Raw genomic sequence first — 15,703 nt, 5'->3', positions numbered from 1 at the left:
AGGACCAGAAGGAAAGGTCCGACTGAGTCCAGAACCTGCTTCAGAAGCCGAGAGGGGATAGCATCGGTGGAACAGTTGGTAGTCTTAACCTTGCAGACTATTTCATGCAGCTGAGAGAGAGAGATTGGTTCGAACTGATTAAAGGCAGAATGGCACAAAGACAAAACACAGGGATTGGAAGGTGAAGATGGAATGTCTGATATCCAGAGAGTTCCACCTGCTCTCTTCCATCTCCAAGATGGCTTCCTGAATTATTCCTCTCTGCCCTAAACAGGAAAGGCTCTGATTACAAACAGACTGTAACAATTATTGAGGCAAAAGCAAAGAATACTTTTTGTTATCTGAGTCCAGGAATGCACATTTTTCAAGAGCAAAGAAAGAAATAGTTGAAAGAGTTGATTGTGAAATGTGATTGATCACTGAAATGTTGAATTCTGGCCATTTTTTCAGTGTATTAAAGATTACAAACATGCTGTCACATAAACACACAGCTGCTTTGAAATTGGGACATGAACCACAGACATCCTTTATCACTGTTACATTTAGTGTCAGATTTTCTGAAAACAACACTGGATGGTGGTGGGAAGGTTTTCAGCAATGTTTCTGAATCCAAAGACAAGAGCCAAAGAGTTGTTGCTCACTTTATCAAATAGACTGATTAAGAGAAACTGCAAAAACCTCCATCTGGCCCTGTGATCAATACTTTGGTAATCACTTTTGACCTCATTACCATCAAGATATTGTTTTCCTTAAAAGAACTTATACACCTCCACTCACCAGTCGCTTATTATTACTATTATTATTGCCTTAATTCTTAATGTCATAGATTCAACAAGGAGACATTTCTCAGATATTTTTATCCATATTGGCATGATAGCACACAGCTGATGCAGATTTGTCAGCTGCACATCCACGATATGAATCTCCTGTTCTCAAAGGCAGTTAATTTAGCTGAGATCTTGTGATTGGGGAGGCCATTTGGGTAGAGTTAACTGACTGTTGTGTTCAAGAAACCAGTTTGGCATGATGTGAACTTGTGACATGGAGTGATACCCTGCTGGAAGCAGCCATCAGACGCTGGGTGCCCTGTAGTCATAAAGCCATGGTCAGCCTTATGCACCCTCCTCTTCTCTCAGGTCATCTGATCAGCTACTCCTGCACATACCTAAAACTAAGCATAACCTCAGAGGGGACCGCCTGTGTGTTGAAGTTTCTAAAGTGTGGAACAATTCACCTCTGCACATTAGACAGGCCTCTTCTCTGTCTGTTTTTAAATGTCACTGGATATTTTCTCTCTTTTTCTAATACTCGATTTGGACTTCAGCCACAATGCGTACACATCTAAATGCACTGGGTTGCTGCCATGTTATTTGCTTATAAGATATTTACATTAAAAAGATGGAGTTATTTACAGTTTCAAATGAATAAAAGAGGGCATTAAAGGATTCTGAAGCATATGTATCAGTTTTACTTGCTGTGAAAAACACTTAGTTTCTTAATAAAATCTTGTGCTAACACCTGTGAGGAACAAACTGAGGCATCATGCCACATGTGTGTTATGTGGCTTGTTAAACCTGGATGAGGTCCCTCGGGTGTTTTGGATGTTCTTTTAATCAGAATTTTTCTGATACAATAAATACCTCTCTGAAGGACACAAAGAAAGGAAGGGAGAGTAGGCAGAAGATAAAAGTTGGCTCACAAGGAAGAGGAAAAGGTAGAGAAAAGCTCAAAGCAGAGACATGAGAAACCGCCCAGTATTAGTAAGAATGGAAAGCACTCCCATGTAAGGTAAATGAAAAGAGCTGTGTTGTGTGACATCAGGCTGGATGCTGAATGTGAGGCATTCATGTGGTCTGCAGGGGCTTTGGTTCTCTTTATCATTTATCCACCTCTGCTCATAATGTTTTGTTTATGCTTTCCAACCTCCTCTTCCCCACCCTTCTAAGACATCCAACTGCACGCTTTCTTCCCATCTCCTGCTCTGTATTTCACTCATGTATGTCTTCATCCAAGACCTCAATTACACACCAGAATGCATTTTTCTCTTTTTATCTTCCATTTACTGACCTGCTACCTCACATCTCCCACCACTGCTCTGCTCCGTGGGTGTGAGAAAAGTACACCTCACCCTGAATAAATCACTGCTCAGTCAAGACGTACTCAGAAGAGCAGAGGAGTGGATCTCCACCCTAAACCTTTCATGACAGAGCAAAGTGCCAAATGACTGACCGAGACACAAAATTACTGCCACATCACCTGCAGCTGCACTGAGATCTTCCCACTAAGAACCTCTTTGTTCCTCCGGAGCCCCCAACCAATAAGCCTCAACCTAACTTTGACTTTACATCGTCAATGTTGAACCTATAAAGCAGACTGACTGCTATCAGCAGCAGGGTGTGACTGCACATGTGCGTTTGTTGTCCTCTTCTTTTTTTTCGATTTCCCCTCTGTATGAGATTTCAACATTCCCTGTCACTGATACTGGAGAAAAAGGGGTTTTCACGCGTAGTGGCAGCTAACCGGTTACAGATGCTTCAAAGTGAAGCTCAATGGAAATATCATTTTTCACTCAATTTTCACATGCACACGCAAGAAATCCTGACTTAAAGATGCTGCTGATCAAAAGCCTTAATTATCATCTGGGAAATATGCCCTCACAGATATCTCAAGGGAATTTCTTTCCTCCCACTTTTGCACAGTTTGTCCCCGTGAATCACGCTGCGGAGCCAAAACGGGGTTGATCCCAAGCATTCGCCTCTGCTGCACGTGCAACTAGTCGTCTGAGTCATCCGACCCACAGAAAAGCAGCAGACAAAGCTACCAAATAACGCTGACACAGGTCTCATGTATCAAAGTTTAATTGGTTAGGAACAATATTAGAATCAAATGCAACACCAGCAGTGCTCACGCAGATTTCCCACAGCAGATACCCACAGTATCTAGAGCATCAGCACTATCTTAAACAGAACAAGTCACTCTGCACATATGATGCAAATGATGAACAGAGAGAAGAAGAGACGTGCTTCAAAAGATGGATGACTAATGCGCTTGATTGTGTCATAGCTGCGTGCATTTAATTAGTGCATTTCACTCAATCAGCTTTTAATAACGGAATCATCATACACCGCATGAAGGGATCAAATGACCTAACTTGACTCTTGAATGACACTGTTTACCGAGCACAGCTGTGCAATGTGTCTCTGTGCGTGCGGCTATGTGGGAAACTGAGAAACTGACACAGATACGCTTAACTTTAACTTGTAGAAAAGAGCGCCACCTACGGGGGGGGGGTGAATAGAATTGCTGATTGAGTCTCAGATCAGCTCAGCCCGGGCTGTTTGTGGTGGTCCAGCAGATGGCGCTGTGGTACCTTGATGCTGCGTAAGCATGACCTTTGCTGGGATTTGTCAGGGGTTTTCCAGTTTCCTCATGAAAGTAGAAGAACAATGTGAGAAGGAGATCAAAACAAATTTATCAGACAAAGAGTGAGTTTCCTATATGTGTACTGCTTCTGATTAGTCCACTTTATGTCCAGTTTGGTTGCTGCTGACACTTCAGCGTGAGAATGATCAGTCACAAAAAAAGTAGATTTAAAGAAAAAAACATCAGGTACTTTTCTGTTTCCAAACTTTTTGGCTTGTGGCATTTTAATACAACGTAATGTTCTCTTATAATTTTCCGTTTGCATGTGAGGCCATGTAATCAATCTACAGAGGAGTTTAAAAACCTTTATGTCTCACATTTCTTTCTATATGGCTTCTATAATTCCTGACAGTAGAATTTACTCTGTGGCCCTATGATTAAACACGTTAACCTGGGAATATTCAACACATTCAGAGGCTGAATAAAATGTATACTATAAAAATCATTAGTTCACTTTAGTGTACTACTGCACTGTGCACTGTGGAAACCACCGGTTTAGGGCGGTTTCTAACTAAAGTTGAACTGATGATCATTAACTGGAACTAATAAACCAAGTTTTGTTTTGTGTTTTTTAGACTACCCGTGAAAGTTGTTTTAGGAAGGCTGGCCTCATGAGGTGTAAACTGCAACATGTTTGCATGTTGTCACTACTTCCAATTAATTTTAGTCTTTGGCTTCTAATGCACACAATTTTATGTTTATGAATGTGTGTGCAAGCGGTACAACTGTTTACACAGAAACCATCAGAGAAATTTGCTGTGGTATTAACATCTCCAACGACGGTATCATACAGGAAGCTGAGTCACAGATTGGGCGACTCACTTCCTGTTTATTTTATCAGAGCAGTCTTTTGGCCCTTGTTATGACAAGTCAAGAAAGCAGTCTGAAAAACTGCGGGGTGGTGGGCTATTCTGTGATTTTTGGGGGGCTGCACTAAAACATTCACCTGAGTTCAGCTCACAGACATTATTCATTTCATTTTTCCAAAAGCAAAGCAGGAGCCTTGTACAAAAAAAGTCTAATGTGGTCAATTAATCATATATGTAAAAATATATTTATGGTTATTGAACAACTTTGAACTATTTTAAACACCATTTTACATCTTTTTCTTTCTTGAGCAATGCACGTCTGTGACACTGTGACACAGTCGATTGTGGTCGGCTTTTTAGTGTGTGTCATTTTTTACTGATAAGAGAACACATCGTCTATAAGTTAAATTCAAAAATGGAAACTTTTAATCATGAAATCTCTTAATCTATAATCGTATGAAATGCATAAAAGGAGGGAAAAGGTTCATTGTGGTTTTACTGGTAGGGCTTCTTTTCAACAAATTCTTAAACTTGTTGTTAGCACAGTACCATGTGGAGGACCTTCTCCGAGTGCTGCGCTGCATGACTTACACTCCAGCAGTGCAATGAATCTCATTAGTGGCTGTGGAAGAGTTTAGCAGGGGGCTTACGCTACTGAGCATATTCTTTTAGGGTTGATTGAGGCCAACAGAGGTCACTTCAGAAGGTCAAGGTTAAAACTGATTGGAAATACTGCTGAGGTTTGTCTTTGTCGACATTAGCAGATACCCACTATACATCTACAGTGCTATATGTATGTGATCGGGCAACGGGCTAAAGACTGAGCGTTGCATGCCAAGTAGCAGAAACAGGGTGGCCTGCAATTGCATGATTGCATCACCGCCAGTGCTAAAGTGAAGTGTTTGTTAAAAGTTGTAACAGTTATTGTGGGCAAAACAACAGGAACTCATGCAAAATATTTCAGTAGGCCCTGATGTGACATAACAGACAAAAAATGTCATAGAAAATTGAATAAAACACTGAGATACAAGATTCTTTTTTGGTTTAGGAAGGCAAAGGAAGCTTTTTTATATATTTTACTTTTCAGTGACAGATTTAATTTAAGTGGTTCTTTTCGGATGAAGCACTTAAATTAAATTGCTGTTATTAAATACTTTGGTTTTTAAATAAAATGCTTTTCTACTGTTAACGTGCCTGGCAATTTAAATGTATTTCTATCTCTTGACAGGTCGTTTGAATTATAAAGACAACAAATATGACTTGTCTGTGAGGTTTCATGCCTTTGATATCTGGTAAATTGTTTAAAGTGTGGGATACAGGTGTCTTACTTTTGACTTCAGCTTTTTAAAGAAGCCTCAGCTCTAGTAAATAATTTTAGATTCTACTGCTTAACACATATATTATGCAATTGTTTTACTGGTCTGAAACATTTGGGATCCAACTGGGCTGCATATGGCCCATGAGTTAAAACGAGTTTGATGTAATTACAAATGACCCTAAAGCACCTCCCAATAAGCAGCGCCAACACTGAGGTTTTAATGTAGTGTTGATCCTGGCAAAAGAATAAATAAATACTCCAGGAAATAATAATAATAATAATAATAATAATAATGGATACTTTATTGATCCCCATGGGGAAATTACTTAATCCTCATCATAAAAACTTGTATTATTTAATCTCTTTGGGGAACTATTTAGTTCTTTGTGCAAATGTACCAGAAAAAAAAGAAAGAAAAAACACACTGAAGTCACCAGAACTGATGGTGACACAAATAACAATTCAAGAACAAATGCAAACACTCTTGTCGCACATCACAAACTCTTCCCCCTAACTCCCATTCAATGAAGCATAAACAATGTTCAGTAGTGTTAAACGGTCAGTTAAGTACTGTGTGACAAAGTTTAGCTTGTAATTGCGTAATTAGTTTATTTGATAAATACTGTTGCCCTGCAGGCTTCCCGTAGCTCCATTTGCTCACCACAGAGACCATTTAGATAGCCGTACATATCCCTACACTTGACTTAGCTGCCCGTGTAGACAGTAGACTTTATGCCTGTTATCCTGTTACCTTATTATCTTGTTAGCCTAAAGTTTTTATGCCTGGCTGCCTGGGGAAGGTGTTGAATCTTGCAAATGTATTTTGGTTACTTTTGCCATTTTCACACGGTGCACTATAAATGCATATAGGTTTGAATACTTTCATTCAGCCTAGCAGTTTCATGCAGCCTGTGGTATTTTAGGAGATTCTCCAACACCCAGAAAACCAAAACAGCAAATATCCCAGATGGTTGGAGGTCTTTCATCAACATTAATACGCTTATTTTACTTATTTTTCTACACCCTGCTGCTATGTCTGCAGCTACTCACAGAACTGCCATCATAATTGTGCCAGGCTAATTTTCCTGTCAATGTGACCTTCAGCACAGGACAATGTCTCAATGTCTTACATCTGGAGGTGGTCAGCAGGCCTGCACGCTGCTAATACATGTGGGTTAAATGTGGAAATTTTTTTCGTTCTTTTTTTAATGGAAAATCTTTGAGATACTAAAATGATCCAGCATGCTATATATGAAAATAATAGAAGGTGTTAAGAGTGGGAGGAAGCGAGCGGATGGACATTCACCTAACTACTTCACTGTAATCTCTTAATGAACTTCCACGTGTAGTAATGGTAAAAACAGGAAAGGGGAAGAGGATGAGCAAAGAGCAGGAAAGGATAGAGGGACTGAAGACATAGTGGGTTAATAGGAAAACATGGAAACATTTCAAAAGAATATGCAGAAGATATGGAAAGATATTTTAAGTGTGATCAGAATCCTGGGTGCCGAGATTTCTTCATGTGTCTGCATCTGAATTTTTTAATAAAAAAAACTCTCTGATTCATTTACTGTCATGTTCCTGAATAGAAAGAGGGCACTGTGCAATAATAATTCACACATAAACAGATAGGTTACAATTTAGTGCACACCTCAAGATACTCTTGTGTGCATAAATTTGTTTCCATATATGGAGATAAGTTTAGCAGCCAGGCATGCGGTCTGTCTGAAATCCTGGATAGTCGTTAGACATCGGAAACCAATCCGGTGTCATCCACTTGGCAGGTCAAAGGTCAGGTAAGTAGTTGCTTCACAGTAAGCAGTAAGGCTTAAACTGAGCTAAATGGTGAATGGGGAAGTGAAGAGTGTGACTGACCTGCTGTTGTTATGTCTTAACCTACAGAGCTACGTACTGTATTTGCAGTGTGGAAATAATGGCACAGTATTTCCTGTAATGCAGCAGCAGCACTAATGCTGAAAGTTTTGCATTTGCACATAAATGTGATTCTTCCCGTATTATTTAAATGTTAAGTAGCTGCTGTTAATGCATCAACAATACAAAGAAGTGAAAGCAGCTGCCATATGCTTCACTGCATCAACGACTGACAATGATACTGAGGCGAATAGTTAAAGTAAACTTGATCTCAATGCTGCCTATCAGATTGTAAACTGACATGGATTATTCACTCGAGTCATATGTCGGACTTTAAAATAACAAATAGATATTAAACAGATACAAATATCTTATTTTTTTCTGTAAAATGTAGCGTTTTCATATTTACATCCCTCCCTTTTTCTGACAGATGGTATTGGATCTTTGCTTCAGTCTTACTCAAAACTTGGCTCACGGTTATCATCACGTTTCTCCTTCTTTTCGGTGTTTTAGCTTTTTGCGCATGCACAAAAACAATTCTTGGATAACAATACGTTCACCCTCATGTGTGAAAGTGCACTTGCTAACAGCGCATCTTCCTGTGTGTCGGTGTTAACGTGTGTGACACTGCACATAGAGGGTAATCTGCGATAAGCTGGTTTATGGGCTCGTCTGCAGTGACGCAGATATGCGCGCCCAGCTCCGCACTGACAGATTCTTTATGACAACTAACCCGAGAGACTGTGGCCCATACCCAAGCTGGACCGCAGTCAAGAACATGACCGACAACTTTCATCGCACATATATGCTTAAATTAAACATTCATGTTGGTGTTAAGAGGACAAATAAAACAGAAACTGTTGTTAAATTTGCGCATTAAATGTGGTTTCACGATGTGTGACTTTGGAGATAAGATGATAACTAGTGAAGAAAAAACAAACATCTCTAGAGAGGGTGCATGTGAAACCTCGCGTAGTAGTAAAATTGTAGTGTTTTATATTTGTGTAATTTACACAAATTTATCTGTTTGGAAGGTTGGAAAGAATTCTAAGTACCCGATTTTGATAACGTGCATAGATTTATGTCAAACTGAACAGGGGGAGCTGATACTGGACCAGTGAGACCAGGGTTCCCCTCTGCAGGAAGACAAGTGTAGGCTGGCTGCATCTCCGGAATGATGGGATTTTGAGTAAAAGTGACTGTTTGTGGATACGAATCCCCGATTTTGAAGGCTAGAACTTTAATTTAAAAGTTTTTATTCTTCTTTAGACACGCCTCAGCATTCGAGCTTGAAGCCACTGAAATTAACCATGGGAAGCGGAGGGGGTGGAGGGGGTGGTGTTAGTTGGTGTGGGCTGTCAATCAAACCGAGCCGCCCCATCGCTTCTCGGACTGGAAATGATCTGTTCACAACCTCTCCAGCAGCCGTGGAGTGGGACCTCCGTGCATCGCGCAGTATCAGCGAGCTCCAAAACGGCCAAAATGTAAAAGACAAACAGCAGTCGCTCACCGCTTTTGAAAAGTAGGTGGGGATCGGAAACGCGCATTGTAAAAAAAAAAAAAAAAAAAAAAAAACGGAGCGTAAAGTTGCTCAGCATGGATACGCAATAAGCTGTGCGTATCAAAAAGACAAAAAGCGAGTCAAAGAAGACAGAAGTAAAACTTCTCCAGTGGATTTTTCGGTTGAGATAGCTGCGTCAGAGCACTACTGGGACGTCGCGAAAAGCTGAAACGGAAAGAAAGAACCGACACAGCTGACACCCGCTGTCCAGAGGTTAGACACGGAGACGGATCGGAGCGCGCAGTCTGCCAGCGAAAGCTTGACAAGATCATGAACTGAATTTGTCTGGAGAAGCAGACTTTATGTAAGAAGTGGGGCAACGCCGCCCGACCTGTTCTCTTCGTCATGCGTAAAGACGTTTTGTCGTTCACGGTCTTGTTGGTGTGACAGAGTTCCGCTCCTAAGGGTCATTTCCACAGAACGCTGCCTCCGGCTAATGCCCCAGCTCCGGACGGAGTTAGTAGAAAGTTTTGCCGTTTACATCCTCCTCTACCTCCTGTCAACATGATCGAGAGCGCTGAGTGCGCTGCAGCTGACAGCTACTCGCACGGAGAGAGCATCAACCTCAGCGTGCTCAACTGGGAGCAAGTGCATCGGCTGGACACCATCCTCACGGGCTCCATCCCAATTCACGGGCGATGGAGCTTCCCGACCCTGGAGGTGAAGCCACGAGATATCGTCAAGGTGGTCCGAAGCCGCATGGAGGAGAAGCGGATACATGTTCGGGAGGTGCGGTTAAACGGATCGGCAGCCAGCTACGTCCTGCATGAGGACAGCGGTCTGGGATGGAAAGATCTGGACTTAATATTTTGCGCCGAGCTGAAAGGGGAGATGGAGTTTCAGATAGTGAAAGATATAGTGCTGGACTCACTTCTAGACTTCTTGCCCGAGGGGGTGAATAAAGAAAAGATCACACCAGTGACCTTAAAGGTAGTGTATGAAGAAATGTGACTCACAAACGGAGCAAATTATGATTCTTATGAGAACTGTGAAGCACTGGCGCATATAATGCAGAGCTTCAAAATTACTCAATTCCTGAATTATACATGAAGAAGAATTAGTTAAAATTTCTCAGTCATTGCATACATTTTAGATTTAATAATGCACCCAATTCTAATAAGTCTGAATATGTCAGTGCAGCATAGAGATATAAGCCTACAAATAGTAAAAAGTTTGGTTTCCAGTTCAAAGAGGATTCTGTCTAATCCAATTGGAGTCAGATCCACATTAATCAGTCGGCCCTCAGTTACCTGGATACCAAGGACTACCCAGGCTACTAATGGCCCACCAACAGATGTGATCAGCAAAACATGATGAGTAAAAGGCCAGACAGAGATTTTTATCAGGTGCACATTAATGTGGAGTTGTTGCTCAAACTATGGTCAAAACACATTATATCTCCATTGCTGACCCAGAATGCAGTCGTTCATCTGGTGAGCAGGTCACGGTCAGAAAAAGAAGTTTTTGGTAAACTTTTTGCAAGAACTTTACTTTACCACAGCTGTGAAAAGGACATGGGGGAGGAGGAGGAGTTGAGAGATTGTGAGAGAGGGTTTGAAGGAGGTCCTCGAGTTTTTGAATGATTTGAGCTGATATATACAATTAGTTACTCATCTTATAATGCAGTGCTTTTTGTAAGCCCTTAATGACACACAAATAAAAAAGGTAGAGGGCATATAGAATTCTAGTGTGGATATAAAGTGGGTATAAAACCCTTGTTGTCCACTCTCTTTGTTCCAACAGTGTCTTTAAGTTTTCACTGATGATTTCAGTGTGCTGGTTAAAGCCTGCAAAATATGACATTTACTTGAAGATCATGATTCCTATTGTGTAGAAACTTTTCATGTTTTACTTTGTGTCTGTTTGTAGGAGGCTTATGTGCAGAAGATGGTGAAGGTGTGTAACGACTCAGATCGCTGGAGTCTCATCTCACTGTCCAACAACCGTGGCAAGAACGTGGAGCTCAAGTTTGTGGACTCTCTTCGCCGGCAGTTTGAGTTCAGCGTGGACTCTTTCCAGATCCGCCTGGACTCGCTCCTCCTCTTTTACGAGTGCTCGGAGCACCCAATGGCTGCAACTTTCCACCCCACCATCCTTGGGGAAAGTGTCTATGGTGACTTCCCCACCGCCCTCGATCACCTGCGCAAGCGCCTCATCTGCACGAGGAGCCCCGAGGAGATACGCGGCGGGGGCTTGCTGAAGTACTGCCACCTGCTGGTTCGGGGTTTCCGTGCAGCTTCTGACACCGAGATGAAACTGCTGCAGCGCTACATGTGCTCGCGATTCTTCATAGACTTTCCTGATGTGATTGAGCAGAGGAGAAAGCTGGAGTCCTATCTGCAGAACCACTTTGTAGACCTGGAGGACAGGAAGTATGACTACCTTGCCACGCTGTACAATGTGGTGCAAGAGAGCACTGTGTGCCTGATGGGCCACGAGAGGCGTCAGACACTCAGCCTCATCTCGTCGCTGGCCCTTCGGGTTCTGGTCCAGCAGAATGCCATACCCAATGCTGCCAATGTCACCTGCTTCTACCAGCCGGCTCCATATGTCTCTGATGGCAACTTCAGCAACTATTACGTAGCACAGGTTCAGCCTGTCTACTCATGCCCACCCTCTCCTCCTCAGCAGTACCTTGCTTCTTTGCAGCACCCCATGTACGCCACTTGGTTGCCCTGTAACTAAACCTTTTTTATGTCCATGCACCACTGTGTAAGTGCTGGGACTCCCACCCACTCATAAAAGGGAGGAGTGATGATTTTTTTTAAATCTCCTCCTTGAGAACGGAAGTTTGTGGAAAGGACAAAAGGAAAGCAAGAGATAAGATTGGGCAAGGAAGAAGAGAATCAAGGAAAGGCAAGAAAATGAAGACAAGGAATCAGGACCAAAGCAGCAAGAGAAAGAAATGTTTTTCCCCCCGGGTTAGGATGGCACAGCAGGAGGTGAGCACACAGGGAGAGATGCCAGTGAGTGGGGCTGGCCTGCCAGTTCGAGGGTTTGCTAGATCAAACCGTCGCTGAGGCTCTGAGTCATAAATAGCCTGGACAGGATAGTGTTCTGGTGTGTTGTGGGTTTTGACATGTGTAATAAGCACATCTTCTTCACATTGCAAACCAAAACATGAGATCACAAATGGCCACAAAGAGCAAAGAGCAGCAAAGGACGCAGAAGATGTTTTCATTCACATATTTACCGTCTGCACTGAGTTTGTGGGAGACTGGAACTTTGTTTTCAAAGAAAATTGCAAAAAAAGGAAGTGAGTACTGTTTACAACCCAAAGATCTGCTTTGTTACTCAAGTTTTTCTTTCTGAACTCTGACAACAACAAAAAAAAACAACAAAAAAACAAACAACAAAAAAAACCCAACAACAAAACAATGCATGCTTTATTTCTGTACAGGAATACATTTTTAAGTGCCTAGATAAAGCCTAAAGGGAAGAGTTGTTTTTTGTCATTCTTTATCTTAGAGTAGTATTGAATTGTCTCATGACATTTTCAAAATGATTATGAATGTACTGATGGTCAGAAAATTTACCAATGCTGACTAAGGTCTCTAACACTGAGGGAGGTATCGGACCACCTGATGTTTTTAACAGTGTTTGGTTCAAGATTATGCTCTTATCAGCAGTGCTGCTGGATAAGTACACATCCTGATTACCAAAGAGGAAGTACCAACATAATCTCATCATCTGTAGGAGGTGGGTGGCGAGAGTGTCTAAAAAATACATATAAAAATATAATGCATGGTTATTTTAAAATGAGAGATGGGTTGCAAATTAGGGGGGCAGCACGGTGGCACGGTGGTTAGCACTGTTGCCGCACAGCAAGAAGGTCCTGAGTTCAATTCCAACATCAGGCCGGGGTCTTTCTGTGGGGAGTTTGCATGTTCTCCCCGTGTCTGCGTGGGTTCCCTCCGGGTACTCCGGCTTCCTCCCACCGTCCAAAGACATGCAGCTTGAGGGGATAGGTTAATTGGAAAATCCAAATTGCCATTAGGTGTGAATGTGCGAGTGAATGTGAGCGCGAATGGTTGTCTGTCCCTGTGTGTTGGCCCTGCGACAGACTGTTGACCTGTCCAGGGTGTACCCCGCCTCTCGCCCTATGACAGCTGGGATTGGCACCAGCACCCCCCGCGACCCTGAAAAGGATAAGCGGTAGCGGATGGATGGATGGATGGATGGGTTGCAAATTAAGGTGAAGGAGTGTATAGCAACCTATTTCATGTGCAGGGTCAAATGTGACAGAAAGAAATGTATGCCCATTGTGCATTTCAAAATACAGTCTTATTAAAACACATTTTCATGTGTTTTTGTACACTTTGCCAGATGCAAACTGAAATGCAAATTAAAAGAACAGATTTTTCAGATGTACCACTCAAGCTTACTTAAAGGCACCCTGTGGAGTTTCTTTCTTTGTTTACACTATTTCCCTAAGGTCTAAAAAGCTGAAGTGAGTTCATGGCATGAAATCAGCTGCAGCAATCTCATCAGGGCGTAACTGTGAGAAATAGGTCAGGTCCAGCACTTTCACTTAAACTGGCCCACCACAATCATGTCACTCTCTACCCATCTTTGCGTTCCTCTGAATCTGTATATCAACTGTGATGCTCCCGTAAAACACTAAAAGTTTGTAGTGAGGAAAAGGGAATGAAGAACAAGCGAGAGGAACTGCACACTTCATAAAGGGGGCTCTGCAAAAATGCACGACTTTCTGCAGTGAATCCTAAAAAAATCCCAAATGACATCCTGTGTGTGGGAGGGAGAGAGGGAGAAAGTAGACAATAAACTGTAAAGCCAAGGAAAAGTCAGCTCCAAGAAGAGCAACAGCAAGCTCACTGCCTAAAAACGCTGTTAATGATAAACGCTGGCTAACAAAAAATAACCAAAACTTTCCACTGAGACAACTTATCAACATTTAAAGATGGTTTTAGCTCAACAGGGAGAAAATTAAATCTGGAGTTCTCTTCCTGTTAAAAGGGAGTTCTTCTTTTCCACTGTCACCAAGTGATTGCTCGCAGAGGATTGTCTGATCGGCGGGATTCTTGTGCATTCTTGCAATATGAAAATGCCTTGAAGTAAAGCCAAGTCAACTAGTGCTATATAAAACGCTGAATTAAATTAGCTTCTCCTTATTGCAAGTTTTTATTTCGTTTACTGTCCGGCTGTTGGGCCTCTTCTCACAGCACCTGCCACCACAATCATCTACTATGGCCCACAGGTCCTTAATTTGACAAACTTAGCATCTGTGTTTTGGCTTTCAGCTTTCTCCACAAGTGCCTTCCCTTTTACTCCTACCCATTTTGGCCAGCTGACTATTTTTCCTGACGTGTTGTTGAAAAACCGGTGCGTCCACCCAAATGCAAATGCTTATATTGGCTTACAGGAAAAGTGCCCATTCTGCCAGATGGCCAGCCCTGGACCTCATGCATGACATCACATGTATGCATGTTCTCATACACATGCACGATACAACCAAAGATTTTGCTCTATTAGAGCTCCTAAAATCAAACAAACTCTACAAGGTACCTTTGAGTAACAAACACATGTTTAACAGAAAGTTTTGAAACATGGGCGATCAGTTTTCAAAAAATTACACTGGAAAATTGTAAAAGATTTAAAACACTTTTAATTTATTTTTTTTTTTATCAAATGCATTAAGAAATTTTGTATGCAGTTCGAATGCATTTTGCCATAATGTATCTGCTTTAAAATAAAACAACATGTAACAGAAAAAGGGAACAATTGTGTTACAAGCTACAAGCTCTAAATTTGTCAAAGGAGTGGAAGTTGGTTTGTGTGTGCAAGGGTGTCGTAACAGAGCTCGGGCCCAGCAGAGGAGAACACAGTTAACAGCTGCTGAAATTTGTCTCAGTGAGGAAATAATGAGATAAGTAGAACTGAAAATGCACGGATATTTGAAAGGCATTAAAGCGTTTCGTCTGAGATTTAAAGTAGAGTTTTCATAACAATTGTGGAGTGACAGAGTATATTTCCAGTTTTTAACTGCATTCTGCACTTCACTCAGAATGTTCCCTCTCAAACAAGTCAGATCTTCTATTTTTCTATCGATCTCTATTTTTGTACACTTTGTGTTCAGACGAATTAGCAGACAAGGCTGTGTCACTGAATTTAAAGGTGCTTTTCTGTGTATTAGTTTTGGCTGATGGAGACCTGCTTTGGTGAATACAGTGGTTGAGATTTACATTTACACATGTTCATTGTACGTTCTGCTCTGAGCTGTTCCATGTGGATTTCTGTTGCTGTAAAGAGATTGTTTCATTGTTTTTCAGTGTTTTCAACAGCAATCCTGTTTGAACCTGAAAATAAACATCTGATGATTGTGTTCAAGTGCAGCAATTTCTTAATTAAAAGCAAAAGGAGCCCACTGGACATAAGATGTTTTAAGATTTTTCTTTCTTATCACAAACACTACCAGCCGCAGTAGCACTTTGCATGATGATTATTAGACGTTTCACCACCTTGAACTTTAGTTTAGCCGAGGTAAACGGCTCTGGCATTTGGATTTGGTGTCCAGGTTTTGACATTAAGAGAAAAGTCCTCATTAGGTCAATGCTCTGAAGTGCCCGCACATCCACACAAGTGCATGACTCTTGTTGCCAGCAAGTAACAGCTGAACGTGAAGGATTTCCCCTCAGTGAGACGTCACAGATGAGCGTCAACGAACGTCATCACACTGTTTGCCAAGCTAATTAGCTTTAA

General features: G+C 41.7%; 1 protein-coding gene across 1 annotated transcript; it reads left to right on the top strand.

Annotated features, from left to right (window-relative positions):
- The first annotated feature begins 8,805 nt into the window (after positions 1 to 8,805).
- LOC146651936 (terminal nucleotidyltransferase 5A-like) lies at positions 8,806 to 15,331 on the top strand. Its single transcript, XM_085382546.1, has 2 exons — positions 8,806 to 9,913; positions 10,853 to 15,331. Exons 1-2 carry the CDS (start codon positions 9,488 to 9,490, stop codon positions 11,666 to 11,668), a joined length of 1,242 nt encoding a protein of 413 aa, XP_085238672.1. The 5' UTR covers positions 8,806 to 9,487; the 3' UTR covers positions 11,669 to 15,331.
- The last annotated feature ends 372 nt before the right edge of the window (positions 15,332 to 15,703 follow it).

This window comes from Rhamphochromis longiceps, linkage group LG15 (genome assembly GCF_057381845.1).
Source record: "Rhamphochromis longiceps isolate RC_006_pf linkage group LG15, R_longiceps_female_GT1.1, whole genome shotgun sequence".
Classification (NCBI taxonomy): domain Eukaryota; kingdom Metazoa; phylum Chordata; class Actinopteri; order Cichliformes; family Cichlidae; genus Rhamphochromis; species Rhamphochromis longiceps.
The sequence above is the reverse complement of the archived record's forward strand: the minus strand, read 5'-3'. Positions and strand labels throughout refer to the sequence as shown.